Here is a 25,633-nt window from a genome sequence, read left to right on the forward strand (position 1 = left end):
TCTTGCTGTGAGGCAACAGTGCTAACCACTACACCACCGTGCTTTTTTTTTTTTTAAATTAAAAAAAAAAAAAAAATGCATTAAATAGTTTTAATACCAAATGAACATCAAATGCAACATGTAATTAATTTATTTGTGAAAACATTAGTCAGGAACACAGGACATACAAATATCAGTGGTTATGATGTACACATCAAGTACCTTTTTAAACGTCAATGCAAGGGGAAAGTAATGAATGTTTTACATTCTACAAAATGCAAAAGTCAGCAAACCAGTTACCCCACAGGACGCATTTACAACAACTTCTATACAATTGACACAATTCATCATTATCAAAAACACAATTATCTCCAGTTAAAGTTTCTGTACTTTTCCACAAATATCAATGCTACTGCACTGGCAGCTGCTTTGGAAAAAAAAAACCCCACAAAAATCTGTAACAACCTGTCCAGGATAAAGACTCGTCAATCACTCAGGAGTGGGAAGTAAAATGGAAAGGGGGGGGGGGGGGGGAAGAAACTTCTGGCAGGCCATTCTAATTTTTTTCCCTCTATTTTAAAAAATAGAATATCCATGTTTTTTTGTCCAGGTCATTCGTCTTCGGCCCTGCTGAAAATACACATGTTAATGTACATCAGCCACCAGGGGGCAGAAGGGTTCAGTAATCACCACCATCTGGACTGCTGCCTTTAGTTCAGTATTCAGTAACCACCTGATTTGAATAGCCTGTGTATCAGGACCTCTAAAGTCGTGCTACAGAGTCGTCCAAGTGATTTAACAATCTCTCCTGCGACAAGATATTAGTGAATAATTAAAGATCGACACACGCTCACAGATGCACAACAGAAGCCATAGTAAGACCCTTATGAGTTTTATTCTGATCCTAGCAGCTGCATGTCATTGGGGTTTGTTTTACAGATTCATCATGATGACTTTAGTTACAAGCACTCCAGGTATAAATAGGGAGAGAGAGATGCCAAAAAAAAAAAACCAACCACCTTACCCTTGAGAGAAAAAGAAATAGAAAACCTCCTTGAGTCATGAAATCTGCTTCTCTCAATAGATCTCAACAAAAGATCCATCAGCTCTCAAACGACCCTCAATATTCTGACTCGACACAAGCACCCCAGTGTGGATGCATTGTAAAAACACACCAAGTGCACAGAATCCAGCATATCCATTCGTGTAAACTTGTCAGTCACAATTTGTTCACTGCCCCATGCAGTCTGCGTGCAGGGCCAACTTGAGCTTTACGAGTTTCACTTCCTCCGCTACGTTGCGTTGTTCTCCAGGCTGGAGCGCGCCAGAGAAGAGCTGGATTTTGGTGACAGATCGTCACTCTTGAGCCCATTAGGCTTCGAAAGGCTATGCTGCAGCTCATCGAGTTCTGCCGGAAGAGGGATCCCGAGCTCGAGGTTTAGAGCCAAGGCCTCGAAACAGTCCTCCAGCTTCTGGAAGGCCGGTCTGGAGAGGCAAAACGTCAGAGAGAGATTAAAATGGTGCTTTGCATCTTTTATTCAAATACAGCCATGCTGCTCAGGGCATCGTTGATTTTCCTTAAACATATGAAAGACAAGGCAGATTTCTGAAGCAACGAGAAAAAATGTTAAGAACCCATCAATGAGTAAACTATCCATCCATCTCAAAGTCTATATAATATAGATGAAAGTAAAAGAATGCGAGTAAATCAGAAACCAGAGTTCTGTGACCTGTGTAATAGAAGTTGGTCAGAGGGTGTTGATTAACAGCAGCGACAGCTGTAATTCAACCCACAGGTTTATGCTAACGTATTAATTGTTTCTATATTCACAGCAGATGATGCTGATTTGTACCATAATCTACACTGACTGAACAAGGGAGTATATAATCATTTACAGACAAGAAGCCTTCATTTAAAAATCACACATACACTCAAGCACAGTGAAATTCCTCCTCTGCGTGTGCGCGCGCACACACACACCCAGAGCAGTGGGCAGCTATGCTACAGCACCCGGGAGCTAGGTGCCTTGCTCAAAATGTGAAAAGGTGCTTGTCTGTGAAGATTCTCAATCATCCAGGCCATAGCAAACCGCAGGTGGTAGAAATGGGCAACTGGACTTGCCCGAAGACTCCCTATTAGTCAGACAGAACTGAGGAAGTCTTTCGGATGAGAGGTGAGACGTTTTCGGGAATCTTCGGGCAAGTCCAGGTGCCCATTACTACCACCCGCGGTGAAAAGGTGCTGTTCATTCACTCAACACCCCTCACTTTTTTTTCCTGCTGGTCCCAGGAATCAAACCAGCAACCCTTTGGGCACAAAGCTGCTTCTCATGTTAACCTACCCGCATGTCTTTGGGCTGTGGGAGAAACCGGAGCACCCGCAGGAAGCCCACGCAGACACGGGGAGAACATACAAACTACACAGAAAGGACCCCGTTGGCCACTGGGCTTGAACCCAGAACCTTCTTGCTGTGAGGCGACAGTGCTAATATATATATATATATATTAAAGCTTTCTGCAAGACAGTTTTTGTATAATAAACTTAATGAAGGAACGACTGTGTATAGATGCAACTACAGAAGTGATCACAGGAAGTAACTTGTCTTCTGAAAGTTCCACTTATCTAAGCGTAACTACAAAGGGTTAAAAACATACAGCAAGTTGGTCTTGAATAAATAAAATAAATTGTAATCATTGGCATAAATCTGTAGTATGAGGAATAAAAAACGACCAACTATGGGCCACATCACATCACACAGTGATGATTATTTTCCTCCAACAGCATGCCCCAGTGTGTATTATAACTCATGTGGACTATATAATGAGTTTAAAAAAAAAAAAAAAAAAAACACACACACCCGAGCCCCCTCTGCAGGACTGATTTGCAAAGCTATTTGAAATTCAGTGTGCATTCAGACTTCAGTCTCAGCAGGAAGGAATAAAAGAGCAAGCTGGCACTCAGCCCTGTGTATCACTTGTTTACATCTCTTCACCTCTATTGCAGCTTTAGTCAAAATAAGAACTGGCAGGATGGGGGTGTTGGGGAAAAGGCAGAGATTTTTATTCAGATATCATTGATATCACACCATCACCCTTAGCTTTCTGACCCCAACCCCCCCACACCCACACATACCGGCTGTCAGGGGCGAGGTCACAGCAGGCCACGGCTAATGGGAAGAAAGCAGGAGGACAGTCTTCAGGTAGAAACTTCTCTGTAAACTTGCCCACGTTGAGCCCGAAGTCCAGTGTGCGGGGAAGACACTCGGGATCGGCGTACACCTGCCCGATAATCTAGAGCCACAAACGCACAGAAAATGAACGAAATGCCTCACGGAGACAGACACAAGTTGAGCTGGAGGTTTGGTTTCGACACAGGTTTTGCATAAACTCTTGCAGGATAATGACAGAATCGCAGACAGTGTGAGGGAAAGAAAAAAAAAAAAAAAAAGGTGAGACAGGTTGTGGTGAGACACACCTCGCAGAGCACAATGCCGAACGAGAAAACGTCCACCTTCTCGTCGTAGCGTTTACCTGTTCAACACAAAGGAAGAGCCATCTCACATGGAGGAATCATTATGATGTACAAGCTTATAAGGTTCATGATTACTGCAGAACAGAACACTTAAAGGAATATTCATGTTTTTAAACCTTATCTCCCATATCTGTAGTGTGTACAGGATTACCACAAGCAAGATTTCCTGTACTAAGAAAACCTGTTTCTTTCCAACACTGGTGCAATGGGAGTTTAAGGGCAGCTGATGAACTCAGCCAAAGTTTATATAAAATGGCTTTTTTTTTTTTAAATAGAACAATCCTTCACTCAAATTAAGCTCTAAATCTGTCTAGTTAGACTTTCAGACAGCAGAGATGCCTTTATAACAAAAAAAAAAAAAAAAGGAAGAAGAGGGAAGGTTTTGTGGTTATTGCATATACCAGAGGGGAACCATCAGGGCCTTCTCGGCCTTCAGAGAAGGCCCAAACACATCAGCATTTCAAAGGTTATATTTAACTTTTCATTCTTTAATTTTCCATAATTTCATTCTAATTCGGCCTCATTTTCTATCAAATTTGCTTCCGAAATGAAAGGGTTACAGTCCTGAAAACATTAAAAGAGTTCTCCGATTAGATTTTTTTTTTTTGTTTGCTGTCTCTAGGCTGAGAAGAGTTTAGAGCCGGCTCACTCATTGGTTAGGACTTCATTGCCGGGAAAGAAGGCCATGGCAGTGTATGTTTATGTCGGAAGTGTCAGATGAATTAACCAATCAGATTTTGATTTATAGTGGGAAGGACCAAAGATTTAATCGCCCTAGGCCTTCTCGAAAGCCAACGCGAGCTTAACTGCGAGTCGGCGTCGTCAGCACAGCAGTGCAGTCACCTTCCAGCCAGTGTAGCGTTCATTAGTAGTGTTCGTGAATGCTAATAAAGCAATCAAGCCAGTGCTATCGAGAGCAAGTAGCACAGACGAACGACCGAGAAACTAAGATTTCTGTCTCCAGACTCCTCTTCCATGCTACACGCTCGCTACAGTATTTTTTTTACTCAGACTTAAGTATTCATTTTCCTGTGCAATTTACTTAGTTACTTTGAAAATCAACATTGACAACTACACACAGCGGAGCGACCTGACAGCCTGCCGCTAATCCCTTACAATATCCTTTGCCCTGTTGCTTTTTTGGTGTCTGGCCAAGTTTTGGCTGAGCTCAAGTCTCAGCTCTAATAGTAATGGTTCACCACTGGCATATACGCAAGTAAAAACAACCACCCTTAAACTTCTACAAGAAGCATGCTTTCCGAGAAAACAGATTATCTCAGTTCAGGGAAACAATGAAATTCTTGACTGTAGTGATCTCTATCTCACACATCAGATACAGTAGTTTGATATCAGGATGAAAAACACTAGAGTATCCCTTTAATAATACGTATTACTCATCTATACTTACTGACAATATACAAAATTGTCCCAGTTCTTTCCTGCTGATTACTTCCTGTTATGTTGGACTCATGTGTTGCATTTGCTATTATATTTCTCAGACGTACTGTTATATGATGTGTGTCTATGGGTTGTATGCATGTTGAATGTTTTTATACTGTGTACATTTAGTGAATTTCTGAAAAACACTACTAAAACTTATTTCCACTTTGAACTTTTACGGTGTCGCTAAATCCTTCTCACCATTCAGCATCTCCGGAGCCATCCAGTACGGGTTGCCCACCACTGTGTAGCGCTTTTTGCGGTCGATGCGACGGAATAGCCTCTTCTTATTGGCGGGCTTGTCAGGAGGGGGCTGCTTCACCTTGTCCTCCATGACAAGACGGGACAGACCGAAGTCTGCCACCACCACCGTGTTGTCCTGATGTCAAAACAGTTATTTTCACTTCTATAGAATGCTCAGAGGTCCCCCCCCCCGTAAATAAGTGAATTAGACATTTAAATAATATTGGCTGGCTTATTTTTGGTGGTACATCAGATGTATTTCATTCAGCTAGCATGATATTGAACGAGTCAAAGACGAGTTAGCAGACATACCATGAAAAAAAGCCAGCCAATTATTATTATACATACACATACCTTTCGGGTGTTCAACGCATCTTTCTCTTTCAGAATTCTCTCAAAATCTGCCGTAGCACAGAAGTTTTACGTCTCCGACATACAGTATGTCATGCTGTCTTGACAACCATGCAATATCGTAAACCATATTCAATGCTCATTCTCCATTGGGTAGAGTAACGTAATAGATGTAGGATAACAGATATGCTAACAATATTGCATGCTAGTCAACCAAATGAATGAAACCTGCTGGAAGGGAATAGAACACGTTTTTATTCCATCGAAAAAGTGTCCTGTATGTATAATAATAAAGCTTACTGTACTGAGCGAGCTGTAAGTGTTTAAACTGGAAGGGACTCTCACTCATTTCAGAGATGAATGCTGAAGTTAAAAAGCAAGTTACATATACTTTTGTTCAACTCAATTCAGATATTGTAAACCAGTTTGAGCAGGGAAGATTTTCTGCAGTCTGTACATGGGGGGGGGGGGGGGGGGGGGGGGGGGGGGGGACATTGGTGTGTCTACACAAGCAAATCCTACTAAATGCTCCATTGCTCTCCAGTTTGAGCAAGCAAATAAAAAAATCGGGTAACTTCTACGTCTATATATAATTAATAATAGATTTGACTTTCCTCTCCAGTGTTATGTTTCCCATGATAAGTTTACTTAGAAGACAGAATCCAGAAGTTTCAGAGAAAGTGATTCACTGGGCCTTTTTTTTGCCCCAGCCAAGCTGCCAAAACACAAACCAAGCTGGTCAAACTGGTTGACCATCTTTGCCAGCAAGACATTTTCAAGCTTCCTCATTATTAGTTATATAAACTGATCAATTAATATGAGATTTTAGACCGTCATAGAATGTTTATTTTTTAAGAAAATGCTATGTTGTAGCATCAGGATTCATTAATCTTTCAGAATATGGTTTCTTGCAAAATTGGATTGTGCTTACAGAGTTTGTAGCTGGTAAGCTGGATTTTTCCGCACATGCAGTACACACACACATTTTCTTTCCTTCTGGTTATCATCACCATGCTGTCTGAACCTCAAATCCACTGCTTTTCACCATAACTCCAGATCATTCTCTCTCTCTCTCATGCTAAACACTCTTTCAAAACATGTTTTTGTTTTTCACCTTTGCAGATATTTGGCCTGTCTTGACATGACCGCTAAACTGTTCCTCCCTCATCCGATGAGCACATACTGACAATCCTTCACCGTCGGGACGAAAACAAGATTTTAACACCATCAAGGCTGTCTGTCTCACTTGAGACACAACTACTGCAATCGAGGGCAGTGCGATATCAAATATGGAGGAGTGCAAAATCGATGTGAACTAGTGACTATACACACACAAGCAATAACATTAAAACCACCTGCCTAATATTGTGCAGGTCCCGTTTATGCTGCCAAAACAGCTGTGACCCATTGAGACATGGACTCTACAAGACCTCTGAAGGTGTGTGGTTGTATCTGGCAGCAGATCCTTTAAGTCCTATAAAATTCAAGGTTGATGGACAAGTCCATGGATTGGACTTGTTTGTCCAGCACATCCCACAGATGCTTGATTAGGTTGAGATCTGGGGAATTTGGAGACCAAGTCAACACCTTGAACTCTTGTTCCTCAAACCATTCCCCAATGATTTCTGCAGTGTGGCAGGGAGCATTATCCTGCTGAAAGAGGCCACCGCCATTAAAGGATACCGTTGCCAGAACACTGCCCAGAGCATCACGGTGCCTCCGCCAGCTTGCCTTCTTCCCATAGTGCATCCTGGTGCCATCTCTTCCCCAGGTAAGTGACGGTTATGCACCAGGGCATCCATATGATGAAGAAAATGTGATTCATTAAATCAAGCCACCTTCTTCTACTGCTCCACAAATCCAGCATTAACTTTTTTCAGCAATCTATACTACTAAAGGAAGGTCTGTCTCTGTTCATCTATGCAAATTGACACGGCAGGACGTACATACTCCATACTTTGTACATGGATTAGTGACACCCCAGAGGGGCCCAAGACAACATTTTCGATTTTCCAAAACATGGGATTAGTGCCAATCCAACACACTATTCATTTCCCATATGCTACATGCTCGTGCTAACACACTAGAAAGGGAATCCCCTCCCTGACTCACCTTAGAGTTTCGATTGTACAGGACTTCAAAGAGCACAATTCAGAGGACATCAGGTTCACAGGCAAGAACTACTAATTTGTACTACAGTAGCTCTTCTGTCCCCACTAGCCTTAACTCCCCACGTGCATCAATGTACCTTGGGTACCCATGACCCTGTTGCTGGTTCACTGGTTGTCCTTCCCCGGTACTAACCACTGCATACCAGGAACACCCCACAAGACCTGCCATTCAGGTGATGCTCTGACCCAGTCATCACAATTTGGCCTGAGAACTGACTGTTCACTTGCTGCCCAATATATCCCATCTCTTCACAGGTTCCACTGTAACAAGATTATTATACATACAGGCCACTTTTCCCATGGAATAAAAACACGTGTTCTATTCCCTTCTAGCGGGTTTATTGATGGCATGCAATATCATATCGCTTATCCTACATGTATTACACCACTTTCCCCAATGGAGAACGAGCGTGCAATATTGTTATAATGTTGCACGTTGTCAAGACAACACGACGTCGCACACAGCTCATGCGAAGATCCAATGACAAAACTTTTCTGATGTGCATGCACACAATCATTTCTTTGTTGGCCAGGAAAGAGAAGATCCAGTGCTAGGTTTAAGAACTAAATAAATAAACTGAAACTAAAGACGCACTGAACACCCAAAAGGCTACCAAAACTTCATTATATATTCTTCACGCATATTTACAAGAGAAAAAAAACAAACAAACAAAACAGACCAACGGACATCGAAATACTGGAAAAGACACACGTCGGAGACGTAAAACTTCTGCACTGGTGAGTGACTGCCAGTTTGTACACAAACATTGCGGCGAACTTTGCTTCATTAAAAGCGGAAGATTTAAAGAGAAAGAAGTGCTGAACACCCAAAAGGCTCCCAAAACTTCCCTGGATATTCTTCACGCATATTTACAAGAGAAAAACATATCAACGGACATTGAAAAACTGGAAGAGAGAGCAATGGCGGAAATATTGTCAAAGTTCTACTTGGAGGTGAGGAAAAGTGACGGAGACTTTTACAAGAGGACTTCACTCGTGGACTTCACTCAGCAAAGCCCTTTTGTTTTGAACAACTGCAATGTAACAATTAACTACAACCAAAAGTAACTGAACTTGAACTGTCAACCTGGATATAGCTTGTATACAAGTTGGGTTGTTGTTCAGGCTTTTTGGACTTGGACCATTTTTGTTGTTAGAACATTGGATTGACAGAACACTGAATTACATTCGATCAGAATCAGCATTCAATATCGGTAAGTTACTGCCCTGTTCTTAACTTTTTGAAAAAATCTATAATTGTTCCATCGAATGTGCATGTATAAAAATATTGGCTGTCTTTTTTCATGGTATATCAGATATATTCCATTCAGCTACTCATCTTCGACTCCTTCAATATCATGCTAGCGCAATGGAATATCTGATATACCACTCAACGCCACCCAATATTATTTAAATATTCACTTCACCTGCCAGTGCTTTTAATATTATGGCTGATCGGTGTATAACAAACAAAAAACAAAACCCCACCCCACTGTATAAAAAAAACGACATACCAGTTTTACCAGGCAGTTGTGAGAGTTCAGATCTCTGTGGATGATGCTCATGGAGTGCAGGTATGACTGAAAAGAGACAGAGCACTGTTTAACAGGAGGGATGGAAAACAAAAGTAGTGGAATGCTACAGGAAGGTTAACAACACTTGAAAACTTCATTTATGGCTATAAGGCTTTGTATGGCAGCTTGTTAGACCAGTTAAAACATGTTAGGAACATGAATTCAGAAGTGTGTGTGTTCACAGCACGGCTACGAATCCTACACTGTGAGAGAACCACCTCAGCTTTTAGCACTAGACACTTGTCAGGAACAGGCACATGTGGAAAACACTAGAACTGAAGCAAAGCCCCCACAAAGAAAACAGCGTCTGTGTAAGAAGAGGGACGGGGACAGTGTGGACACTGTGCCAAATAGATTCACAATTCAGTTCGCTTCAAAACACGACAGAAGAGAGTGAAACAGTGAATACACCACATTTTTATTCAACGACCCATAAATACAGGCATCACCACGCCTTATGGACTAATAGAGAGAACACAAGAGAGAAAATCTCACAAAGCCCTTGAGGACTGAAATGCTGGTTAAAATTGATGCATTTCGGAGATGTATGCGGTGTTTCGACAGCCTTCAATATAATAATCGACTTCTTTCAAAGACTAAAAATGCATTGTTCAGTGGAGCGATCGACAAAATGGTCAGAAGTCAAAGTCCTTCCCACACCATTCACGGTGCATTTGGCAGCGCCAATCTCAGTTTCGTAGCCCTCGGCCTCTCGCCTATATTACATAGCTAGGGTTACAGTGGGGGGCTAGTCCTCTGGTAGCCACGAGAGTTTGACTCCCCACTTGCATCTGTATTGCAGTGTGCCTTGCCAGATGGCAGTAGGTACCATTTTTTATGATGGTCTTTGGTATGAGTAGAACTCGCGATCTCCCAATTGAGAAGCGGACACGCTACCCACTAGGCCAACTCGCTGGTGTTGACAAAAATGGTGGCACAAGAAAAACTGATGATGAAGAGCAAAGAGAAGACATGTGCAGGTCCTTAGCAAAGTGAAACCCATATAATTTTAGCTTTATTGCGACAGTCAAGAAAGAAGGTGTGCTACAAATTAATACAATCATCATAATTATGAAACACACAAACGGTAAAATGAATCTGAACCATCATCAGATTAGGACATAGATGCCCTTATTATTGTCATAATAATAATAAATAATAATAAGGGCGGCACGGTGGTGTAGTGGTTAGCGCTGTCACTTCACAGCAAGAAGGTCCGGGTTCGAGTCCCGTGGCCGGCGAGGGCTTTTCTGTGTGGAGTTTGCATGTTCTCCCCGTGTGTTTCCTCCGGGTGCTCCGGTTTCCCCCACAGTCCAAAAGACATGCAGGTTAGGTTAACTGGTGACTCTAAATTGACCGTAGGTGTGAATGTGAGTGTGAATGGTTGTCTGTGTCTATGTGTCAGCCCTGTGATGACCTGGCGACTTGTCCAGGGTGTACCCCGCCTTTCGCCCGTAGTCAGCTGGGATAGGCTCCAGCTTGCCTGCGACCCTGTAGAACAGGATAAAGCGGCTACAGATAATGAGATGAGATGAATAAAGATAAGACTAAAAACCTTTTTACGGACTTTCACTTGCTCACATAAATGCCAGTATGGACTGGGCTGAATCCAGTTTCACAGATTACAGTCATGTTTTATTCAGTCAGTCGTTCTTAACGTGTGTTTTCATGCACATGTCCATCACTGTGACGGAGCTGCCAGTTTTGCATACAAGTGAACTAGTTCAGCCCTCACCATTCCTGAAGCGATGCCCTTGGCAAAGCTAACCCTCTGCCTCCATGGGAACGGGTCCTGAAGAATGAGACAGGCAGAGAGACAAGAACAGTGTTATCATGTGACCATTACTTACAAGCTCTCATCATTATTAGGGCAATTCTTCAGCAGAGAAGCCAAAATTATGAATTATAACTGCCTTAACTTGTCAGCTCAGTGATGTTCCTAAAGTATGGAATCCAAGGCAAAATGTACTGAAAACCATATTTAAAAATCATCAGCCCCAATTATAGCAGTGCCACTTCAGAGAAATCTTGGTTTGAAATTTTAAAGGTCCCATGGCATGAAATTTTCACTTTCTGAGGTTTTTTAACGTTAAAATGAGTTCCTCTGACCTTCTTAAGTCACCCCAGTGGCTAGAAATTTCATAATGTGTAAACCAAACTATGCCCAACATTTGAGAATGGCGCGTCAAAACGGCGCGTTGATAAACTCTTCCCTTGCCTACGTCAGCAAGGGAGATGATCCCCACGCCCCCCCGGATTACCACCCACTGTATGGATTGCCCGCCCAGCTCAAAAGTTGCCACCAAACATGGAAGTTGCGCTGTACATGGATGTGACAACACAGAAAGGAGTCTGTTTTTACTGCTGACGGGAGAGCCCCTGAAGACGCAGTGGCTTAATTTTATTTACTCCAATAATACGCCGTCGAGTCTACCTAAGACGGTGCATGTTTGTCGGAAGCATTTTCCTGATGAATGTTTCCACAACTTGGGACAGTACAGGGCAGGTTTTGCACATCAACTGTCACTGAAGCCTGGGTCCGTACCAAGCATCCCTGCCGCATCAGCCACAAACACCGAACAAGTAAGTGTATAACTTAAGTCGTTTTGCTGTGTTTTAAAATCGGTGCCACGTTAGCCTTGCAATGGCTACATTAGCTGTGCAGCTAACCACTTCCTGCAGTTAGCCAGGTACTCTGCGCTACAAAACCAAAAAGCATGCAGCATGCTCCGTTATAATAGCCAATCAAAACAGTTTTTACAAAGACACCCACATTCTTTTTTTAAGTCACTCGTTCATTTTATTTGTTTGTTCAGTAAAAACCCAAACATTTGTTGAATTTATTTTATTTCCTCGCGTCGCACCTTAATGACGTCAGCATGCGGTATTTTTCCCTTCGCGGTTTGTTCCTTCTCTCTCGCCATAGTAAGACACCCACATCCGCTTGTTCTGACCCACTGGAGGTAGCGTCACAGTGCTGTTAGCCAATCAGAGGTAATACGTTTACATGTCATGAATATTAATGATAAGACCCGCCCCCACCCTCTACCCTTCCCCGCCTCCTGCTTCTCATTAGCAAAACGACGCACTGGGAAAAGGGCTGAAATGGGGCTTTCTCCCAGGAGGCTATATCTACGTGCCGAGGGTTCATTTTGAGAAAGGCTGCGGATATAACATCCAGAAACCTCCACGAGCCCGTTTAAAGCATCAACAAACCACCATGCCATGGGACCTTTAAGAAATTAAAAGTTCAGGGTTTTTTTTTTTTCCTGATGTAATTCTGTTACTGACTTTTCTTTCCTCATAAAAGATTTTGCGTTCAGAGTTAGTCAACTTTTCTATGCTTTTTAGGGTCAAACGATACCCCATACAGTGCGAAATTATTAATTTAATACCATTGAGTACTACAACTTAAAAAAAAAAAAAAAAACACGTTTTTCTGTGAATGTAATTCCATTTCCAAAGAACTACCCATTGCTGAGTTTCCCAAAAGCATCATAGAACAAAGATCATTGTTAAATGGTAGCACGAGCAGCACAATGAACACACTCTTCTAGTTAAGATGCTCTCAGGTGTTAAGAAGCTTTTGGGAAACCCACCACATTACAGTAACATGGGACATGAGACATAGGTCTCCTTCTGGCAAAGATAAATTTATCACCAACCATGAAACTTTATTCCTTATAAATTGAGCTAAATTATACTAAAACATTCATTGAAAATTTGGTTTAATCACATTTCAATATATAAAACACCTTGAACTGAACTGTTGACAGTAAAGAAAGTGGACGTTGTGCTTTGTGGTTTCTTGGCATCATGAAACTTGATTTTATTTGTCAGGTCAGTTCCTGTTTATAGCTGCTTTAATATGATATCAGGGACTAAACTGTCTTAGGGGCTTTCCACAATATTAAACGGTTAAAGAGTATTGGGGCTTTTCCACTACCAACGCGGCTGAGTTGGGCTGAGCCGAGCTGAGTGGGGCTGTTGGGGTTGCATTTCGACTACAACCGCGCTGAACCGTGCTGGCTGGAAGTGGGTGGACACACTGGGTGGAGTTAGCGAAAGTGGGTGGACGTCACGTGATGTCGTTAGGCGGCGCAAACCGTGACATCAGTGACCTTTTAAGCGGTAGTCTCACGACCCGGATAGTAAACAATAAACATGCAGTGCGTTTACATGCACATAGAGAAAATCGAATTTCTGCTGTTGCTCGACTGAAATCGAAGTTCTAAATGCCATGGAAACACACCTTAGTTAGGCTGAAATTGAACCGAACTTGATTTCTCGTAACCGAGCTACACGACCTAGATTATGCGATTTTTGTCGAGCTACTTAGTGCATGTAAACCCTATCGAGCTACGTAGTCGAGCTACTTACTTCAGCACTGCCCCTTCCGGAAGTGACGAGTGACGAGACCACAAGCGGGAAACATGACAGCCTCGGTCGGCATGACAACAGTAGTACCGAGCAGCAGAAGAGGTCAGGAGGAACAAATGAAGAGAAAATGGCGAGCAGAAACGTGCACTTCTGGAGCAATGAGGAGACAGAGTTCATGCTCATTCAGCTTAAGGAGTTGAATATATTAAAATTCATGGACGGGAGAAAAACGCGCAATGGAGAACACGGAACTGATAACTTTGTTTACACTCTTGAATAGCTCTTCTTCATGACGACAACCGGAAGTGTACCAACACGATGGGGCGTGTAGCGCCACCTGTGGCTCGGGTGCACAATGTACCTCACACAATAGCTCGATTTCCTTGTGTGCATGTAGGATTGGATTTCTCTGGCACCCCTGCTGGGACCCTTTGCTCGATTACCGACAGCAGCTCAATTTGGATGTGCATGTAAACATACTGATGGAGGACATGGAGTCGTTAGTGTTGCTGGTCTTGGTGCTGTGGCTTGTTGTCACCAACAACGCCAACAGATACTGGCAAGAGCGTATAGATGAGGCGAGGCGCATAAGGCTTCGTAATTTTTCTTCTTCCGGGTTTACGGTGTTTACAGATCCCAGCGTGCTCGCGGGGCGTGTGTGGGCATGTGAGGACACTCCTCCTCACCAATCAGTGCACAGGGGAGTGTCTCCTCACGCCCCTAGCCCCACTCGGCTCGGTTGGGCTCACTTCAGCCCTACTCCAAAACCGTGCGAGCTTTGGGTGCTGAGTAAGGCTGAAGTGAGCCGAGTCGTGCTGCTCTGAGGGAGTCGAAACGTGAGCCGTGTTGGGCTGAAGTGAGCTGAAAAAGGGTAGTGGAAAAGGCCCATATGTCTTTTTCTTTAATAAACTGGTCATTGTAATCCTTGGCAAATTACAGAAGAGAAGGAGAAAGAAGGAAAAAAGGAGATGGAGATGCAAGAGGAGGAAAACAAGGGGAAGAAGAAAGAAGGAAAAAGAAAAAGGAGATGGAGGAGCAAGAGAATAGGAAAAAAGGAAAAAGAAAGATGGAGGAAAACAAGGGGAAAAAGAAGAGAAGGAAGGAAAGGAAGGAGAACAAGAAGAAACAACAACAACTTTGGGACCTGCTGTAATCGGGAAACTATCAACTTTGTGGAGTAACTAATTTCACTTTGCATTGGGCCACATTACACCACCCCATCGTTTATTATTCTCCATGAACACCACGCCCTGCTGAGATGTTATTCAGTGATAATTAATCAGGAATGGGTTCAGTGTGAACGCAAGCCAGAGATAGAATCCTGACATGACAATCGCTCCAGATGAAAAATGATCAGTGATCTCTTGTTTTGGGGGAAAAGATTGCTACATAACCCAGAAAGACTGCACGGTCCCCTTTTAAGGCAGCAGATTTAAGACGTTAATACAGCGACACAAAAACATAAGGAAAGCCTTGAAGTCGGGGTGATTTAGAGACTGCTGTCCATCTGTGTTCAGATCCCATTTTGTTGTCATTGGAATGACACTGCTTGTTTAGAAGTGAATCGACAGAAGACTTTGAGAACCGTCAGTGGAGAGATGATGTGTTTCAAATAGAAGTTTCACTGGATCCGCTGAGCATGGGATACATGGATTTATCAGACTGCGTATCAGAATTTTCATGGCAAAAGTGAACATGGACACACAGGTAAATTACTCACTGTAATAGCAGCAGTGTCATTAAAGCAGCTGTGAGACCATCTGTAATGTGTAAAACAATTAAATTCTATTCTCAGCATATTGAGAGAACCTCTCGAGCTCAAAGTGCCACAGCAGATCACTGGGTCTCATCTGCTGGCCATGTGCTGGTACAGAGACGCGACCAGCCGACAGGGATCACAGGGGGAGGCCAGCAAAACAACTCTTTGAACTCTCTCACCTGGAAACACTCTTTCTCCCTCTTCCTGCATTCCTTCCTTATTCTCCCAATGCATGCATATCCCCCCCTCTCTCTAATATAGTGTGCTGGATCTCTATCTCTCCATCTTGTTACCTCGGGACATGAGAACCAGTCTCAGACACTGTCTGGTTAAAATCCTGGCCACTAAAAGAGCTGCTCGTGGAAAATACAAGGGGGGGGGGGGGGGGGGGGGGGGAGAGAGAGAGAGAGAGAGAGAGAGAGAGAATTATCTGCCAGAACATACCACATCTCTAATGAAGTCCTTCAGTGTTCCACCCTCGATGAACTCTGTGATTAGATTGAGCCGCTTGTCTTTATACAACACGCCAATGAACTTGAGGACGTTCGGATGATCTAAACTCCTCATCACTTTGACCTACAAAACAATTGATGAATTTTTATTTATTGATACGCTTTATTGCTTTGTAAGCTGAAAAGAAAAACCAAAAAGCTATTTAAAAACAGGGTGACGAAAGTCACAATGTTTTTTTTTCTGTCCAAAACCAACCTCTGCAGGATCAAATACTGTGGGGTGAATCACAGAACCTCACCTCTTTTAGGAAGGTTTTCTGCGTCTCTTCGTCACACCGGATCAGCTCTTTCATGACCATGACCTCTCCCGTGGCCTTGTGGGTGACCTGTTCAACAAGAAAAATCAAAATCAACTACCTGAAGGAACTTTTGAGAATTTGCTCAAATGCATCCTGGGATATTTTACTTTTAACTCCAATTTTAAGTCTCATTTATAGGATTATCTGAATAAATGACAATTACCAACAGTGGAATTCCTTGACTAGTAAAATTCCACCCCCCCAAAAAAAAGAATGAAACAGCAGTAAAATCATTAAACACACTTCGCAAACTGCGCACCACTAACACCATTAATGCACCAAAAAAAACCCACCCACCCCACCCCAGATGCCCGTTTTCGACTGAAAAAGGGAGAATCTGGTGCTGATGCAGGTGCTGGAACTGACCAACTGTCCTGTTTTCACCAATTTGCGAGCCAAACAATTTTTTTCCATCCTTTGCAGAGTAATAAATAACTGCTTGGTGTTCTGGTGAAAGAATGATGCCAAGCCCCTAACTTCACCAGTACTTGGTTCTAAGATGCGCATGTCTGTCTCTGCAGGATACTGGCTCTTTTGCAGTGGAAAAGCATGGAACAGTTCCCGATTTAGGCATCGACGCCAACACTGGCACCCTGACAGCGTAAAAGAAGAGAAGAGTGGACAGACCTTGATGGCCTGACCGAAGAAGCCCTTCCCGAGCACCTCTCCGTGGATGAGGTCACATGGTCGGAAAATGCGATGGGAGCAGCTGGAGGAGGATCGGAGCGATTCGGAGCGGCTGATGTCCCGTGTCAGAATCGGATGCTCCTTCGGTGAACAGGGCCCCGGGGACTTACAGATACTGTTACTGCGCCTGGAATTCATAGCGAGAAATTAACCCATACTGTTAAAATAGTACATCAGGAACACTTTCATGGTTTTACCCAAGCTGTTTGAATTTATAGAACGATCTGCAAGTGAATATTTTAAATCCATTGATATTTATGTACTTGTTCTTTGGAGATTATTTAAACAGAAAGAAATCATATTGGAAAGTTGTGATATTGTATAATACAGATAACACCGATAAATACAATCGCCAAATACAAGACCACTCTGGATGAACGACCTGAGAGATCTCCTTTTCAGTGTCCCGTCATCATTACCCGTCCTCTCAATCACTCCGTCAGTCGGGGAGGACAGGCGCAGGCGTGACGCGGCAGGAACGCCCAGGAGGTTGTTGGATGTGCCGAGGCGAAGTCGGTCCAGTCTCTGTCTGACCGGGTCGTACTCGATGAGCAGCTGCAACGTCTGACTGGTTCGATGGATGAGATCCTCCACCTGGACGACCAATCAAAAGTCAAATCCCACCCTCAGGCTTGATACTATTGAAATTTAGATTATATGAGGATACAACAATGATGCAAGTCTGTACGAGCATGAATTTCTGATCTTAAGACTAATCCCCTGGGATTACACAGGAGTCTGGACTAAAAGATGATCAAATAGCAGTAACGTAACAGGATTTCCTTCTGAAAAATCAAACTGGAATTTCTTTTGGGGTCACAGCGAGCTGTGCTTTATTATATACCGAGTCTCCCCCCCCCCACCAAACTGATAATGATACCTATAGCCCAGGTCTGGGTTTATGCATATCACTGAGATTGCTTCTGGAGCAATTTTTCCAGGCCTGGACCTGATAAACATCTGACCAATCAGGTAATTGTTTACATGGTGACACTGTGAGCATTTGCCATTTTTCCCAGGTATCTTTGTACATCCTTGTTGCATCATGAAGTCACGGAATACGGATTCACGGAAAATATGATACAAAGCACGGATCTTTTATTCACGGATATGTGATTTTCCATGAAATATCAATAGTAAAAGTAAACGTATAAATCCGTAACCAATCTGTAATATACTGAAACATCCGTGACTAATCTGTAAATTATTAGCCTCCGTATTAAAATCTGTAACCACTCCGTATTTTGTGTCCTTTTTTATTATATTTCCATAGTCTGTGACCTATCTGTATTTTATCATCAACCACCAGTGTGTGTGCATGGGTTGTTTTGAAGTCCAAGCTCTACAGTATGACCCAGAATAGCGTGCTACTACTCGGAAAAAGCTTTCATGACTATTCCTAAGTTGCATGCATTTATTTCCCTGAGTGTCAGGACCAAGCGATATTATTAGTTGTGTTGCTTCTACTCCAGACTGGAACTAAATTCAGGCAGAGGTATAGTCAGAATTGGAGTTATAGGTATAGTTATCGGTGTTGTGGGACCGGGCCCTTACAAACTCAAGAACTGTTTTAAACTGACATGACAAAGTGACAACAGTGATGAAAGTGATATCCTGACGTACTCATATCTTTAGAAGCACAAAATTCTCCCACGACTGTAGACTTCTCCTTGCTGTTATTGTAAAAAGCACCGCGTCATAGCAAGCAGCCAGAATGTAGACGGACACCATTCCAGCATAACTGTCTTCAGTTCCATTTCTCACTGGATTCTAGGACAAGGTATCACTCTAGCATTCCAACACACACGCTTATGGTGTAGTGGTTAGCACTGTCGCCTCACAGCAAGAAGGTTTTGGGTTTGAGCCCAGCAGCTGATGGGGGGGGCCTTTCTGTCTGGAGTTTGTATGTTCTCCCCGTGTCTGTGTGGGTTTCCTCCGGGTGTTCCGGTTTCCCCCTCAGTTCAAAAGACATGCAGTTAGGTTAACACGGGGCTGAAGTGCCCTTGAGCAAGGCACCGAACCCCCAACTGCTCCCTGGGTGCTGTAGCATAGCTGCCCACTGCCCTGGGTATGTGTGTGTTCATTGCTTCAGATGGGTTAAATACAAAGAACGAATTTTCACTGTGCTTGAGTGTGCATGTGACAAAAAGGCTTCTTACCTCATCCTCCATCAGCGTTCCTACTGGAAGTCCATTGATCTCCAGGATGCGATCACCAACATGGATGGCATTCCGAACCTCCGGGCTGATCAGCATCCCCCGTACCCTGAGGGTGGAGGAATGAGTACACCAACACACGCATCAGTGCGAGAGCTTGGACCGAGTACCTAAGCCACTGGGGACTGGCAGAGCATGTTTGTTATTTCCTACCACAACAGCACCATGAAAAACCCACTATCGGATGTACTGAAAAATGGCAGCAGATTATACTGAAACCATCAGAAATATCTCAGAATGAAACAATCCTTGGTACAAGCTCAAACCTGCTCTGAATCTAACCGCAAACTAACAATTACACTTGCGCAACATGTTTACTAGCGTGTGTCTATGGCGAGAACCAAAACGATGCTGGGGCCAATTCCTGTGGTGACTGATTGGATAGGAACTCGCTGTTTCAAAAGTGAAAGTGAGGCACACTCAAGAAACAAGATCCCTGATCACTTTGGGACAAATTACTAGCAACAATAAATAGAATAAGCTAGATTTACCTTCAACAATTAATTGAACATGATTAAGCATGCACGTGTTTGCACTCAGGCTCATTGACTGATATTCCTCCAACTCACTCTTTGACGTGCACGCTGGCTGTAGAGCTGCTGCAGTCCCGGAGTACGCTAACGCTAAAGCCTCGCTTCCCGTTAGCTGCTGCTGGCATGGACACCAGCGTCACTGTGTGAGGCAGCGTATCGGGAGACGAGTCAGCTGTGCAGCGCCTTTCCAACATCGGTGCCAAGACCTCCTGCTTATAGCATTTACCACTACACACACACACACACACACACACACACACACCACTGACTGAGTCCACCATTACTCACAGTAACAGCTGATTGGATTTTGCAACAATGGATTTAGTCATGTTTTTCCAATTTCCTTGTTAAAACAATCAATCTATTGTTCAAGAAGCATATTGAAAAAAAATACTTAAAAGAAATGTAGCATTATTTGCTGCTGATTTGTTAAACTGAAATAGTGTGATATTTTATTGATTATTTTTGCCATACATCACAGCACTTACAAGTTCTTGCATCTAATTGGTCAGAAGGTGTTGGTTCTTTTTCTTTAAAAAGTTATTATTATTATTATGCGCTAGCAGCACTGGCGCAAATTGGTACTCTCACTCGGGACCTTTCTACTTTATTATTCTTATTCTCCTAAAGATTTTAGGATGCTATTTCTCCCTCAGTTTTCAACCAATCACCACCAAATTTCACATGAAGAATATCTCTGGGCTGAATTACATTGCAATGACTTGGTGCTGATCTGAGTCACTGATTTGGAATGATCCGTGAAAAACAGGATTTTTTTTCCCAATCATTTATAACAGTCAATTTTCATGATTTTTCTTCCAATCTTTTTTTTTTTTGTTTAAATATTACTTTGCTCAGGGTGGCAGGGTGCAACTCTCTCACCAAGCATCACTCCCCATCTCTTACCGTTCCAGATCTATATGGTATGGTGACCAGACGTCCCGGTTTGTAAGAGCTAGTGCAAATCACTGACTTTAGTCACAGTCTCTATCTAGTTATCATCATCATCTCATTTGAATACATTATCAAGACAGCCAGAATTAAAAAGACATCAAGTTTTCCCATACTTTAGGACTTCCTGGTAACAAGGAAAAGGCGGGGGGGGGGGGAATGATAATAATGCAGATGATAACAGGTACTAACTTGTTTCATAGACGTACGTGCGTTAGCAGTGCATGTTAACATAAACAAGTAAAATTATGACATCTCATTTAAAAAAAAAAAAAAGTAATTGTTGACTTCGGGGGGGGGGGGACGGACGGACCAACCACATTACAAGGCATGCTCTTATAGGAAAACAAAAATCAAATCAATTTCAGGGTAGTAACTTCGTATGGAGATACATTACGCCACCCTGTTGAATATTTTCCCGTAAGAGCACACACAGGGTTTTTCCACTGGTACCTTTGGGGAAATCCATAACAGTTCTATGTAGGAGATAGAAAGTCCAGGAAATACATCTTTAAAATGAGAACTACAATGTGTGTTTGAGAGAGAGAGAGAGAGAGAAAGAGAGAGAGAAATTCAGCAGATCAGCATTTCCTCACCAGTACAGTTTGAAGCGCTCCACCAGGGTGTACGTGTCCCGCTCCTCGATCACCACCTTACACCTCAGACACACAAAACACTCGGGATGATACTTGTACTCTCCAGCCACCTGAGAAACACAGCCGGAGTTCTGATCAGCCTCATTCCATTCCAGCAAAAAACGACCAGAAAAAACCCCCCAAAACCCTTCAAATTCCAGCGACACCCTCTACAGCGTCCCAGCGTTTGCTACACGCCGCCTTGTCACCATTCCGCTCTCAGTGGTATGGGGTTGTTTTTCCCACACACAAGTGATGGTATTCTCTGCTTTTTTTTTTTTTTAAATAACACACACCTCTCCCACCTGCTTGTGTCTGAACCTGCCTGCTGTCAGTGATGTAATGCACTCAGCACCTCCCTGCAGTCTGGAATGTTACACACCATCCCTCTTTCACACCCTCTCACACATACACACTATTATCCCATTTCTCCGTCCTTGTTATCCCTTTGGCTACAACCTTTCCTTATTTTTCCACAAAGTTCATAATCTTTTTCTTTAAACGTTCACGATTATTGATGCTCCATTTCATTAACTGGATGATCATGTATCAAAACCTTGGGTCTTTCGTTATTTTTCCAAAACTTTTAATCTCAAATCTGATTGTTCAGCCGCACTGGCTGAAATTCAAAATCAGATTTTTTTTTTATAAAACATGCTTGTTTGAACATATTACCATTACTATAGTAACAGCTCACTCACAGAGACATGTATGGAAAAACAAACATCTTAAACCAAGATTACTTAAATGGATTTTTTTTTTTTTTTAAAGTGTGTTATGTAGCAAATAAAGTCTAATCCTTGATTAGATGGTGAAGCTTTCTGGAAGAAGTTTACAGAGAGTCTCCTGTGCTAGAAGATGCTTTCTGGTTTGTCAGTATTATGATGACAAGCTGCATTTTTTTTTTTTTTTGGTCTTTCCAACTTTGACAGAAAGAGTGAGTCTGGTGAGGGAATGACTTTACAGCGGTTATAACATAAGCGATAACAAACTAAACTTCCACTACATTAAACGTAATTGTAAAAGAACTAAAAGCACATTCCGGTCTTTAATTAATTGCTGTGATGTAAGAGAATGTAGCAGTGGGGGCGTGGTCAAGGGCAGGGCCAGTGAGGGTGAGTGGCAAAGTGAGCTCACTTATTGTTAATTGATGTGCGCGTGTGTTTCAGTGTTGATAAGGAGAGGTGGTGTCTACTGACCAGAACCAAGCCTCAACACCTGACATTGCCCAAATGCCAGACCAAGATGCTCGGGAAGAGATATTTTAGCGAGTTAGGCCCGTTCAGGCACACCTATAGTCTGCATGCATGCATGCATACATGCGCGCGCGTGTGTGTGTGTGTGTGTGTGTGTGTGTGTGTGTGAGTGAGAGAAAAAAAAGAAAAGAAAAAAGCTAGTGGTAAGTGCATTCAATGGAAAGGCACGCTTTAGTCTCAAATAGTAAACCACACCCTCTACAGTAAAGATATTATTTACATAGTGAATTATCCCATAGATAAATATATCTTACCCCATTTATCATTTGACACTGGTCCATCATGCATGTGAAGAGAAGATGGATGGAGGGAGGGATGTTTTTAGTTTTATAATTCATCTTTGCAATATTGCTAGTCATTGTTACAGGCTCAACAAAGTGTGTTTTGTGTCCTAAACCAGTAGTTTTCAAAGTGGGGGCCGCGGCCCCCGGGGGGCTGCCAGGGGGGCCTCAGAAAGTTGGAGGGACAATAACAAAAAAATTGCAAAAAAGAAATACTTTTTAAAAATTATTAAATATATTGTAATTAGTTTTTTAATCATTATTATAAAATATAATTATTAATAATACATCATATCAAAACGTTGTTTGCCATGCTCATCTCTCCGATTGCCTGTGATGTTGCGGTTTGCGCCATTTATCAAGCTGCTTTGCTCCTCAAGCTAGCGTATTGCTAGCGCAAAACGGACAGGTTTTTGAAGAAGAGACCGAAGGAACAAACCAACAGCCCTGCTGTGTAGGACACTGCTGCAAAAAAAACTAAGTCCTGGCCAACTAAAATCCAAAAATATGAGGCAGCATACATTAAGTATGGCTTTACAGCCATACAGAAAAATGGCCATGATTGCCCGAAATGCGTCCTCTGTCTGGAGACCCTGTCAAATGAGTGCTTAAAACCTTGAAACTTCAGCGTCACTTGGTACAAAAACATCCGACAGATGCCGAAAAAACAGTAGATTTCTTCAGACGCAAAGAAGAGCATTTGGTCAGGCAATCTGCTGCATTCACCCAGCAAGCTACTGTCCCCGAGCGGGCCCTGAAGGCATAATTTTTAGCCTCGTACCACATTGCTTGTGCTAAAAAAAACCTCACTCAATTGAAGATTTGATTTTACCAGCCACCAAAGACATTGTCCGAGAATTGCTTGGTGAGGATGCTGCCCAAAAAACACGATGCTGTCCCACTCTCTGATAACACCGTGAGCCGACGGATTGGTGACATGGCTCAAGACGCATCTGCTCAGCTGTTGGAGCAGGTGAGAGCCAGCGAATACTTCGCACTTCAGCTGGATGAGAGTACAGATTTATCCAATGAGGCCCAACTGCTTGTGTACATCAGATTTATTTCACAGGAAAGATTTGTGGAGGAAATACTATTTTGTAAAGCACTCGAAAGAAGAACTACTGGGAAAGACATTTTTCAAGTTTTGGATGATTACATCGAGTCTAACGGATTGGACTGGACCCGTTGTGTGGGGGTGTGTTCGGACGGAGCCGCGGCGATGACCGGGAAGATCAGTGGAGTGACCGCTCTCATTAAGCAGAAGGCCCCGCATGTAGTGGCCACACACTGCATGCTCCATCGCGAGGCACTGGTCGCAAAAAGGATGGATGACGAGTTGAATCAGGTACTACAGGAGGTTATACAGTTTATTGTTCAGTGCGAAAATGTGTTGAAAACATGTTAGTTAATAATATTCTTATGCTGAACAAATGTAACAATTATTGACTATTGAATGCACGAGAAAACATTCTAAAAGTTGATGTTTCTTTACATATTTTGTAGAATTGTCTGTGGGTTTGCAAAGGGGGTCCCCGGCCAGAAGCTAATGCTGTTTCGGGGGCCTTGGCATGGAAAAGTTTGGGAACCCCTGTCCTAAACTATATAAAAAGATGTCTTACGTACTAGTACCATATGCAAGTCTTACATATAGGATACCGATTTATGTTTCATGTTTTCAGGGCTTGTCTTGTTCTTCTGTTGCAGAAATAAATGTGTTTAAAAATATTTTTTTTTAACATGCCCTTGTATCTAAATAACTCAACTATACCCCTAGAAAACATCTGTATTGCCTTGAACAGTGTACTTGAAAACTTACTGAAATACTGCAAAATTTCAGGGCAAAAAAAAAAAAGGTGTTTAAAATAAATAAGTAACACCGAAAAGCTAGGTCCAAAATAAGAGGACGGTGCTTGAACATCATTACCCTCCTTGTCTGTGCGTCAGTATTCCACCTCTGGGACATGCTACAGAGGAAGAAAAACACTTAAGGACATGTTGTTTTAGGAAAATAATCACCTTCAGGGTGGTAACGGTCACGCTACTTTGTGTGGGCCTCGTCACAGCACTCAATTATTTTCACATCTACAACCACACATCCCCATGTGTTTTCCTCCTTATATATTAGAAGGAAAATGGTAAACCTGTGATGCATCACAGTTAAAACACTGCATTAATTTGATCAAATTTCTTTTTGCAGCACTCTGGAACCCCCACAGAACAGTCAAATTAATCAGGTTTGTGGTTCGTTAGTGTGTGTTCAGTTCAACAGGAGATATTCTACAGCTCTACCTCAAACTATGACAGACAGGACATTCATCTCTTAAAGGAACAGTCCACCGTACTTCCATAATGAAATATGCTCTTATCTGAATTGAGACGAGCTGCTCCGTACCTGTCCGAGCTTTGCGCGACCTCCCAGTCAGTCAGACGCACTGTCACTCCTGTTAGCAATGTAGCTAGGCTCAGTATGGCCAATGGTATTTTTTGGGGCTGTAGTTAGATGCGACCAAACTCTTCCGCGTTTTTCCTGTTTACATAGGTTTATATGACCAGTGATATGAAACAAGTTCAGTTATACAAATTGAAACGTAGCGATTTTCTATGCTATGGAAAGTCCGCACTATAATGACGGGCGTACTAACACCTTCTGCGCGCTTCAGCAGCGCATTGATATCGGAGCTCCGTATCAATGCGCTGCCGAAGCGCGCAGAAGATGTTAGTACACCTGTCATTATAGTGCAGACTTTCCATAGCATAGAAAATCGCCACGTTTCAATTTGTGTAACTGAACTGGTTTCATATCACTGGTCATATAAACCTCTGTAAACAGGAAA

General features: G+C 42.7%; 1 protein-coding gene across 1 annotated transcript in view; it reads right to left on the reverse strand.

Moving 5' to 3' along the window:
* Positions 1-114: 114 nt before the first annotated feature.
* limk2 (LIM domain kinase 2) overlaps positions 115-25,633 on the reverse strand; it is a 57,367-nt gene continuing 31,848 nt past the window's right edge. Inside the window, exons 4-16 of the mRNA XM_060907361.1 lie at positions 21,224-21,333; positions 19,713-19,904; positions 19,087-19,192; positions 17,310-17,521; positions 16,868-17,054; positions 16,181-16,267; positions 15,874-16,005; positions 11,026-11,082; positions 9,231-9,296; positions 5,153-5,330; positions 3,455-3,510; positions 3,113-3,270; positions 115-1,464 (exon numbers count right to left, since the gene is read on the reverse strand). Coding sequence (XP_060763344.1) covers positions 1,272-1,464; positions 3,113-3,270; positions 3,455-3,510; positions 5,153-5,330; positions 9,231-9,296; positions 11,026-11,082; positions 15,874-16,005; positions 16,181-16,267; positions 16,868-17,054; positions 17,310-17,521; positions 19,087-19,192; positions 19,713-19,904; positions 21,224-21,333 — 1,734 coding nt within the window. The 3' untranslated portion in view covers positions 115-1,271. The remainder of the gene's footprint in view (positions 1,465-3,112; positions 3,271-3,454; positions 3,511-5,152; positions 5,331-9,230; positions 9,297-11,025; positions 11,083-15,873; positions 16,006-16,180; positions 16,268-16,867; positions 17,055-17,309; positions 17,522-19,086; positions 19,193-19,712; positions 19,905-21,223; positions 21,334-25,633) is intronic.

Source organism: Neoarius graeffei, chromosome 24 (genome assembly GCF_027579695.1).
Source record: "Neoarius graeffei isolate fNeoGra1 chromosome 24, fNeoGra1.pri, whole genome shotgun sequence".
Taxonomy (NCBI): domain Eukaryota; kingdom Metazoa; phylum Chordata; class Actinopteri; order Siluriformes; family Ariidae; genus Neoarius; species Neoarius graeffei.